The 10,792-nt window shown below is 32.2% G+C and overlaps 1 protein-coding gene across 1 annotated transcript in view; it reads right to left on the bottom strand.

Moving 5' to 3' along the window:
* Positions 1-794: 794 nt before the first annotated feature.
* LOC140986702 (beta-glucosidase 13-like) overlaps positions 795-10,792 on the bottom strand; it is an 11,439-nt gene continuing 1,441 nt past the window's right edge. Inside the window, exons 3-13 of the mRNA XM_073455023.1 lie at positions 9,503-9,561; positions 8,630-8,705; positions 8,467-8,544; positions 8,292-8,379; positions 7,388-7,646; positions 6,500-6,615; positions 3,054-3,271; positions 2,160-2,191; positions 1,609-1,711; positions 1,410-1,512; positions 795-1,185 (exon numbers count right to left, since the gene is read on the bottom strand). Of these exons, the coding sequence (XP_073311124.1) occupies positions 1,014-1,185; positions 1,410-1,512; positions 1,609-1,711; positions 2,160-2,191; positions 3,054-3,271; positions 6,500-6,615; positions 7,388-7,646; positions 8,292-8,379; positions 8,467-8,544; positions 8,630-8,705; positions 9,503-9,561 (1,304 nt within the window). The 3' untranslated portion in view covers positions 795-1,013. The remainder of the gene's footprint in view (positions 1,186-1,409; positions 1,513-1,608; positions 1,712-2,159; positions 2,192-3,053; positions 3,272-6,499; positions 6,616-7,387; positions 7,647-8,291; positions 8,380-8,466; positions 8,545-8,629; positions 8,706-9,502; positions 9,562-10,792) is intronic.

Raw genomic sequence — 10,792 nt, 5'->3', positions numbered from 1 at the left:
AAAATTTGTCTGGGGCCACATCATGAAAAAAGCCCAAATCGAGAGGCCGAAGAATACAACTAACTATATTCTTTGTATAACTTGGGTATACGTTTATGTCAGTTAATTATCGGGCCGAGTAATAGGGTCAACGTGTGTGACTCGAAACCGTGACCGTAACCTACCAAGGTAGTTCCGTTACGATTTTAAGGTTCAAAACCCGTTGACCCGTTGGTTCCGACCTGCCGGTTTTTTACTATTATTAAATATAGGGCCACAATCAACTGATCATGTGGTTGTTGGCAATCAACAATCAAGAACAAGTGGTTGTTGTCGGAACATTTAATGTTCGTAACTTTGATATTGATGTTAACAAAAAATGTTATTTTGTCTTTAATAAGTTTACGTAGAAAACTGAAACTGATCAAGCTTCGAACTGATCAGTTTCCGAGCCAAAACTGAAGCTATCGAGATGCAAACTGAAGAGTGCTGACTACTTGCCCAAACTGAACAAGTCCAACTGATATATCAAAGACAAGTTCAACTGATTGTCCTGCTGATAGATGATTCAGCAGAAGACCTACAGAAACCCGACGAGCTGATGAAGAATTCAAATGATGAAAAGCCCAACTGACCAATTCAACTAAATCAGTGAAATCAGTCCAGCTGACGAACCAACTGATTTCACTAGACCATTTCAAAGACCAGATGCTGACGAGTTCAAGAATCTGGTCGGAGGAGGGGGATTAGGTTCTTGTTACCCCGAGAATCCAATTACTACAATTGACTAAAATTTTGTTTTTTCAAGAGACCGCTAATGATAATCATAGGATATGCAATGATTCTCGGCTATTCAGATGTCTAATATGAACTAAGATTCAAACTGCAAATCACAATTACCAAACGGTTGGCTTATTTAGAGCACATAATAAGATATTTATTATTTCAATAAACTGAACTGCGTCTTCAAACAGATTGGGCTGATTTATTCAAAAACGAACGGCGGGGGTGGGGGGCTGGCCGGTGAGGGCCTCCTAAGTCTTTTGAAGGAACTTCTTGAACCAAACAGCCGACAACTTGGGAATTCTTTTGAGCCCATTCTTGTAGTCCACATAGTAAATCCCGAACCGAATGGTGTAACCCGACGCCCACTCGAAATTATCCAGAAAAGACCATAGAAAGAAACCTTTGAGATTCACACCGTCGCTGCAAGTTGCAATGTGATGATGTTATGTTTGGTTCAACCTATATAGTTCACAATTCATATTTCACTTTTCATGTAATAACAACGTCGATCGAGTTCATTATTTTCGTCGTCATGTCATAAAAACTAATGGCAGAGGAACCATGCACGATCCCCAAACAATAGGAATGTAAATGATCAAATCACATGACAACCAAAATTGTTTGCAAAAAGAAATAAAGCTTACTCCATTGCTTTTCGAAGGGCTGCAAGATGGCGTCTGAAAAACTTAACTCTCTGTGGATCATTAATACCATCTTTTAATGTACCATTGTTTTTTGAACCATAACCTGATTATAACCAAAGGAAAAAAAAAAGCAATTAGAAAATGATGCATGCACACAAGAACAAATTATTTTAAAAGTAAAGGGTTTTTTTTCCCATACCATTTTCAGTGATATAGACAGTCGGATTGTTGTATTTCTTCTTGACATACATGAGGAGTTCATATAAGCCTTTCGGATAGGAAAAGAAGGCGTTTACTCCGGTCTGAAAATCATAACGACTAGTTCTAAAAATATGGATAAAGGCAGAGTAAGGAAATTTGATTTGTAAATTGTTAATGTTATATTTGGATGGATGGACGAATTTCATTTAATTAATTAATCAAAATGTAGGATCTAGAGTTTGCCGCTTTACCAAAAGCTATAGCTGGTGGTAATGGTGCAACTCAAATCTTATAAACCGCACAGCAGTTTAAGCACCACGGTTCGATCGCTCTACCAAGCAGGGACAATTATTGCAACCCAACAATCTCCCTCCCCATAATTGCACTCCTTGCAATCGATGGGAATCGAACCCGTGACCTTGGCTCTGTTACCAATTGTAGAACCGAGCGCTTGCCGCTTTACCAAAAGCTATAGCTGGTGGTAATGGTGCAACTCAAATAACATAAAGAATGTTTTTGCAATTTGTGAATTTTATTTTTATAACATACCGGTTCGCCAATTGGTACGCCATTTTTTGCAGCTGCAAAAATATTCAAGAAACAACAAAATACAAGTAAATATTAGGAGCTTTAAAAGTAAACAAAATTAAATTCAAAAGTGCCTAAGTATTAATTAATTGGGAATGGTACTACTAATACCTCTCAAACTATTCCCATTTTTTATTTTTAATAAATAAATTACTTGTATTTGTTCAACAAAATTTTGAATAATAAAAAACAATGAAGAAACGAAAAATCCAAGTTACTGATAAAAGCTGTCTCCCAAATTTAGTCAGTTATCTCATAAAATAACAACGGGATGGACCATATTTTGACCAGTCAAATGACAAAAAACACTTATATAGACAAAGTTAGAGGTAGAACTGTCAAAACAGGAAGCCGACCTGTCCTGCTGCATAAAATAGGGGAAAGTTGGTGAAAAATCTCCAATCAAAACATTTTTTTGGGTTCACTCACTACCCACAAAATTGTGGTACTATGTCATACAAATTGTGGTACACTTCATGTGTAAANAAAAAAAAAAAAAAAAAAAAAAAAAAAAAAAAAAAAAAAAAAAAAAACAACGGCTGGGGACTGAAGGCCAATTTCCCGATAAAATAAATGGACAAGTTACCCTGCATAATCTGACAGTTAGATATGTCGAAATCAAATAGGTCCAGACCATCACATTAAATAGGTGGGCTGACCGGCTGAATTGGAAATTTCCGACCATGTATAATGGCATGTTGTGGGCCAGACCACATCGCTAGTCGATTCTAACAGTTCTACTAAGATGACTGATTTTTCCAATTTTCCTTAAATTCAATTCCATAATTTCCTTCAAATGAAAATATTCGAGTTTCATATAAAAAAAAATTTTATTCTGGTAAAATATATGCTTACTTGAAAATTGAACCATACTATCCGTTGAACTGCTAAGGTTGACGGTATTTGGAGATGAAAGATGAGCAACATAAACGGCTGTGTAGTAGTTTATTCCCCAAAAATCGAAGGATCCTTTCAGTAATTCACTCTGCTCCTTGCTGAATTTCGGTAATCGATTCCCAACTATAGATTGCATGATTTTTGGATACTCTCCATGAACCAAAGGATCAGCAAACCTTTTTTTTTTTTGAAAAAAACAACTTAAGTCCAGAGATTAAAGATCGATCCACACATATACTATATGAGTAAGTCTCTTATGAAACGGTCTCACGAATCTTTATCTGTGAGACGGGTTAACCCTACCGATATTCACAATAAAAAGTAATACTCTTAGCATAAAAAATAATATTTTTTCATGGATGACTCAAATAAGAGATCCATCTCACAAACGACCCGTGAGACCGTCTCACACAAATTTTTGCCATACTATATTATATTATTAATCGTGTGAAACGTTAGAGTAACTAGGTACTATTTGGCTATGACCAAAGTACCTCTCTTTATAACACACTTATTTTTATAAAAATTAAAATATTATTGGATAAATACTAAAATGTAACATTTGATGATAAAAAAATTACTTCAACACTATCATACTTCATTATATATATACTTGAAATTGCATTTAAAATATAAAATCTATCTACTTGTAAGCACGTATCAGATGCAATATTTACTGGTATGGTATGCACGTATAACTTTTTGTAAAATGAAAATATCGACTTTTGCAATGCATATGAAATGTTCGATTAATTTGGTTTTTATCATAAAATTTTGGTTAAATCGAAGTATTGAACTTTTATAAAATAAAATTTAAAATTACAATTTTAATTGGAAATTGATTTTCTAAAACAAAGTTTCTAAAAGTTAGGTTTGTTCTGTTTTAGTAGTATCTGTTGACCAAAAAATTCCTTTAATCTTGGTTTTAAGTAGTTCAATTTTGTTTTAATCCAATTCTCACCCCCCCTATGAGGCTGACAATTGGTCACCTTGGTATGGCCAAGTTCACATATATTTACCATAATGTCCCTTATCAAATTTTACAAGTGTGGTATTTGTAATTCCAAAAAATTTAAAGGTCTACGTGAACCACATGCATGCAAGTTATCAAATTTCTTATGTATTTTAATTGTATTAAATGCATGTTTAAATCATGATTTCATGTTTATTTGAATATATTACTGGAATGCATGAAATAGGACTTTTTAAAAGCAATAGATGCTCGAACGTAGAACGAAGACCGTAGACAGTTTAAGAAAAACAATCTTATTAAATAATTATTTTTTCTTATTAAATAATTATTTTCAATTATTTAATAGATGATGTATTTAATACGTATGTTCGAAAATTGTATAATTTTAGATTAATTTACATGTCGAATCTTATTTTTAATCGGCAATCGATTTTTATCAAATTGGGTTACTTTTTAATGGTTCGGGAATTATTTTTACAAACTTCTCTAAATAAAATATTTTAATTACTATCTAATGAGCCTATTATACTAGTTTAATGGACCTAAAATTGTACCATGTATTTTATATAATAAACAAGGCCCTAAAAGCCTTTAACATATAACACAAACACACGCACACATCACTAGAAACATACTAGGACTCTCCATCAGCAACACAACCACTAACACACACATGTTTTTTTTTATAGAGAAAATCACGTGGAATGCGAATGAATTCAGCGAGGTCCCTCTCCGCCGACGTTTTTCGCATCACAAGTCGTTTTTCATGCGTAATAAACTCAAAGGCACGTCTTAATCTTCCTTCACTCATCTTTCACATCATATTATATATTTTGATACATATTTGAATGAAAACATGACGCACTTCTTTTATTTTCGTTTTTATGGCATAAACATGATAAAATTAGAGTTTTCATCTTTTAAAACTCTTGCTTATGATGCACAAAAGGGCTAACATGGTAGGGCTATAGAAAGGAACGTTTTTCCACATGTTTAAGGGTAACAAAGTGTACGTTTAAAGGCTGAAAGGTTAGGGCAAGAGGATGAAAAGAAAATTTGTGTTTTAAGGGCTGAGGTTTTCGGCCAAGGTTCGCTAGAGAGGCACGGCTCATAGCTGCTGTTAGGACGTGACCAGGAGACCTAAGGGGGTATGATGGTCCTAGGGTGCTACACGAGGGCTGGATCGAAGGAAGAGGGGTTGGCGCAAGATCCTTGGGCGCGCGGGTCTGATAGATGGCGGGTTGAGGGCTGTGGTGTGCTAGCTATTGTAGGCTCGTTCCAGTAGGGTCCCTAGGGTCTGTCAAGGTCTTAGGATGGTCAAATAAGTTCTCGACTGAGTGGTTAAGGGATGGAGTCGAAGGATAGGTTGGGTGATCAAACTAGGGTTCGAACCTGGGGCAAGGGAAGTGCAGCAGCCTTCTAGGCATCTTTAGGGTTCTGAAAGACATGATTTGGGTTGCATAGGGTGTGATTAGGTGTTTTTAAGCCACAGTTCAATTTTGGTAAGGTTTGGTTAAGTTTCGAGCCTATTCGGATTAAAATCGGGATGTACGTCTAAGCTTTAAAAATGTGAGAAATTAGTCAAGGAGCTTAAGTTTACGTCTAAGAAATATTTATGGGTGTATTTTAAGGTGTCATGTTAAGTTTGGAATGATTTGGATCGTCGTTTTAAGTTCTAAGGATAAAATCCAAACTTGAATCGCGTTTTAAGTTGTAAGGATAAATTGGGAAGTTAGGGTTTCAAAACAGTCATTTTACACCTGAAAAATGTTAGATGTCCTGGCAGTGCCCTTAATGGAAGAAAAATGTTTAAAGTTTACGTTTATGAAAAGCTATTTTGATTAAACGTATTTTCATTGTTGCTTGTGAATGTATACGTATTACTTGCTATCATGGGTAAGGTATGCTGAGTCATTAGACTCACTAGATGTGATCGATGCAGCTGAACATGATGTTGATGGAAGATTTAATGGTTGAACTAGCTGGACTCATGGTGCAAATAACCCGAGGACCTTTGCTAGTTTTTCGCATTATGTTTATGATTTAAGATTACTTTAAAAATTTTATGAATTTTAATGTTTTCGAGTAGTTTTGAGAGGATTTAAGAGTTTATATTTTATTTTGAAAAATTCTAATTTTAGGATTTGGTTGACGATTTACGATTTCATGTTTTGAATTACGTTCTTTTGAATTTTCAAATATTAGGTCGGTTGGTTTATTTTAAATGGTGCAAAAGATTTATATATATGTATGTATATTGATATTTCGGCCGGGATGATGGGGAAAATAAATTCTAGTATATTTTAAATTAAAACGAGTAGTGGACGTTTCAGTATTATTCTTATTTTAATATAAATCACACTAATTAAAAATGATTAAACTCCAAAAAAAATCAAAAATTAAAAGACTGTACAAACACGCAACAACTTACCAACCATACACAAACTCAAGGGCTCGTCGGGCAGCACTAATATTGAGGTCACTCCGGGAAAATGGAACCATCCATTGAGAGACTAGAGTTATCCCAATCACACCCTTTTGAGTTGCCTGCCGCACAAATTAGCCATAATTTAAATAATCTTTCCCTAAAAGTGTTAATCACACAAATTTATCGTTATTAGTTGGCCATAAATTCAATAACATTTCCATAAAATTTTTAATAATTTCGGTAGTAAATTCGAAAATTTTATACAAATTTTTTGAATCTATTCAAGCCAAACAACATCTAACTAACTAGTTTCATTTTAAAACATTAATTACTAGCGAAATTTTTAGGAAATCTTCAGAATTTTGGTGAAAGACGTAGGTGTTCTATTCGTCATAAGAATGAAAAAAAATTGTAAAAAGCTTCAAATGTGTCCGAGTTGGTTAAGTAGGTTAACATCTGATCAATGATAAAGACTTTGATTTTCCATACCAACACTTTCTTGGACGTATTATACATGACTTGCGCAATGTAGTTTGTAAGCTATTGAGTTAGTCCGGAGGTTTACCCAATGCATAGTATAAGATAACGACTGCGAGTTTCCACTCTAATAAAAAAAATATATGTAAAACAAGGTTATGATAGAGATATTTGATTCATTTCAATTTAAATCATTATTACATTCAAATTTTTAATATAAAATCGTGAGAGCATATTTTAAAATCAGAACGGATAATTTGTATATTCTTGATGAATTTGTATCTATTTCGAACAATTGGACAAGGGACATAATAATAGCAAACTATTTTAATTAGATACAAAATAATTTATGATTTTAAATAATTTTATCTAAGCAAAATAGATGATATATTTAAATAGAATAGGAATATTGACCTGGAATTTCTCCCTGTATAATTTGACAGCAGCAGCATGGGAAAGGAGTAGATTATGGCCCGCAATATAAGGTTCGGTGGCCGAATTTCCTTGGGCACACTTGGCCCGGTCGGAGCACCTCCCTGGAGCCAGAATTCCGACGGCGCCGCCGTCGTAACCGCCTTCGATGAAGATATATGGCTCATTTATAGTGATCCAATGCTTTACACGATCACCAAACTCTTTGAAGCAAACACCGACAAAGTCCCTGTAATCATCTCTGCACCACCACATTGCACATACAACTTGAACATTAATTAGCATACTCTTTTTTGCAATCTGGAAGAGTAGGGTATATCTCAACAAATTTTTTTTTATTAATCTTGTGAAAAATATAATTTGGTCCCGTATATTTATTTATTTTTCATACATGTTAACTATCTTTTTTTTTTTACAATTTTAGTAATTTTTTCAACGTGACGCTGATTTCATGCTAACGTGACACTTGTTCAGTGCCACACCAACAATAAAATTGAAAAATACAAGATTAAAACGAGGTATTTTTTTAAACCTCGGTCAACATTTTTTTAAGAAATGACCTCTTCAAATACACTTGAGAAGGTCATTTTCTTTAAAAAAAATGGTTGAACGAGGTTATTTAACCAATTTTCCTGATTAAAACCTAATTTTGACCTAAAAAACAAATGCAATGAAAATTTCTTAGATATTGACACTCATCGTGTATGAGTGTTTTTTTTAAATTTTGGTAATATATTTTATCAAAATTGGGTTTTAATTATCTTGTATCTTTCAATTTTCATATATATAAAATTGGGTTTTAATTATCTTGTATATTTCAATTTTCATATAATATACATATATTTATATATAATTTGGCATTTTTGAATTGAAAATGTGTACTTACATTATTTGGGGACTTAAGAAGCCATTATATTCGTCTTCTAGAGGTTGAGGAAGATCCCAATGGAACAGTGTGACAAATGGAGTAATACCTTTAATTTAATTCAATTCAACATTATCATATAATAATTAGAGAAATAATTTTAAATTTTTTTATAATATGCTGAAATATTAATTACCATTCGCGAGGAGCTCATTGAAGACATTATTATAAAAGGCGATTCCTTCCTTGTTTATTCCTCCGCTTAGCTTTCCATCTGAGATATATTAAAATTCATAAGTTAGCAATTAATATGATAATAAAAATAAATTAAATAACAAGAGAATATGAATATTTGTTACTTGGTATTATTCGAGGCCAGGAAATAGACATTCTAAAAGCATTGAGCCCTGTAATTTTTACCAATTTCACATCATCCTGCATGTTATGTCTTTCATTAGAGAACAATATTATAAATTTAAATATATATATATCATCTTAGTGATGCTACAAGAAATTTTAAATTTCGCGACGTTGACAAACTTAGTAAAATTCGGCAACGCTTGCTACGCGTCGTGAAATGATTTACCAATTTTGCGACGCACTAAGATTATCTTTCTGCGACGCTTTAACTGAGTCATGTTGCCAAAAGAACCAGAACGTTGGTGGGAAAATTTCTTGCTACGTATCAGCGACGTTGTGTGTGTTGTATGTCGTCAAATGCTTACATTTCGTGACGCGTTAGCTTTGTGTAGTTGCCAAATAACCCAAAATAAAGGTGGGAAAATAAACGCATATGATTCGCTATTTGAGCGACGCTGAGCACATTATTTGTCGCCAAATTATGATACCATAAGACAACGTTCAACATNTAATAAATTTTGATTATTATTTGTTTAATATGTATATTTTCAAGATAATAATTATTAGATGATGGGGTACTGAATAATATAATCCGTATGGAATTTACTTCAATCAGTATTAAATTGTGCAAGTTTTTGAGAAATTTAAAATTAATTATTTTATTTTATTTTAAAAAAAATTAACCAAAATATTTTTAGGACATTTACAAAAAAATTATCTCTCATATTTTTTTAATAAAAAAATCAAGTAGCCAAATATTAACACTAAAGGGAATTTGTTTATGATATTTCATAATTGCATCAAAATATCATATATTATATAAAGTTACACAAAAGATAAACATAAATATAAAATGATTTAAACAAACCAACCTTATACCGACTGTAAAAATCTACTGCAACATCTCCATTGCTTCCATCCAAAATTTTTTCTGCAAAATTTAAAAATTAATCAACAGACTGCCATAACTTCGAAGCCCCAAGTTAAAAATTAGCCATTCTGAAAGCTAAAAAGTAGATTGTACGATGTGTTTTTTATTCTTTATGTGATCAAAGTTTGGTCTTAATTTTCACTTTTTTTTTCTTTTGTTCTTATTTAACGTGAATATTGACGTGATATCATAAAATATTGATATGACACCAGTTGTCGGTCACATGATGAAATACATAGTTGACATGTCGATTTAACTAAAAAATCGTGTGAGACGGTCTCACGGATCAATTTCGTGGGTTGAATATCTTATTTGAGTCATCCATGAAAAAGTATTACTTTTTATGCTAAGAATATTACTTTTTATTGTGAATATCGGTAGGGTTGATCCGTCTCACATATAAAAATTCGTGAAACCGTTTCACAAAACACTTACACGTGGATTTCATAGTACTCATTGTTATTATTGGTAAAACAATAACCATATATCACTCCATCTTAAAAATGTCGATTTAAACCAAAATCATGTGATTCTTAGGTTCCAACAATTATCTCCGTAAAAATATAATGGAAACATAACACTTAGATTGTTATAAGGTTTGTAAAATTTGAGATTAAAAAAAAATTATTTTACAATTCAGGAAAATAACTATTACCATAGATTTCTACGTGTTTCAGCCACGACCACATTCAAATATATTTTCAACACATATTTGACATTTAAATAATAATTCCAAGCATATTATTTGTAATATCGATATATATTTTTAGAGAAAATAATAAATTATGGTCTTGTAACTAATTTGTCTTTCATTTTTAGTTCTAAAAACCTTGATTAAATTTTTTATTTTTTTTTATAAAAACACTGACATGATTACATGAAGTCAGATTTGTTGGGAAAGTCCGAAATTCCATGTGCCACATAATTAATTTTCCACGTTACATCAGTATTATGACAAATAAAATAAAATAAATGAAAGTGATAACAAATATCAATTTACTATACTACAACTATAACTTGAAATATATATTTGATTGAAAATATATAAATTATTCGATCAAATTTATAATTTTGTATCTTAAAGATATGAGTTGAAATATTGCAATTATTATTTAATATAAACAACCAAAATAGTTTTTTTTTTTAAATGTAAAAATTATTCTGTTCGCGCAGCATGTGAGGCCATCTCAAATAGACAATACAAGAGACTATTTCTTTTTTTTTTTTTTTT

This window comes from Primulina huaijiensis, chromosome 10 (genome assembly GCF_012295235.1).
Source record: "Primulina huaijiensis isolate GDHJ02 chromosome 10, ASM1229523v2, whole genome shotgun sequence".
Lineage (NCBI taxonomy): Eukaryota > Viridiplantae > Streptophyta > Magnoliopsida > Lamiales > Gesneriaceae > Primulina > Primulina huaijiensis.
This window is presented reverse-complemented; position numbering and strand designations above follow the sequence as displayed.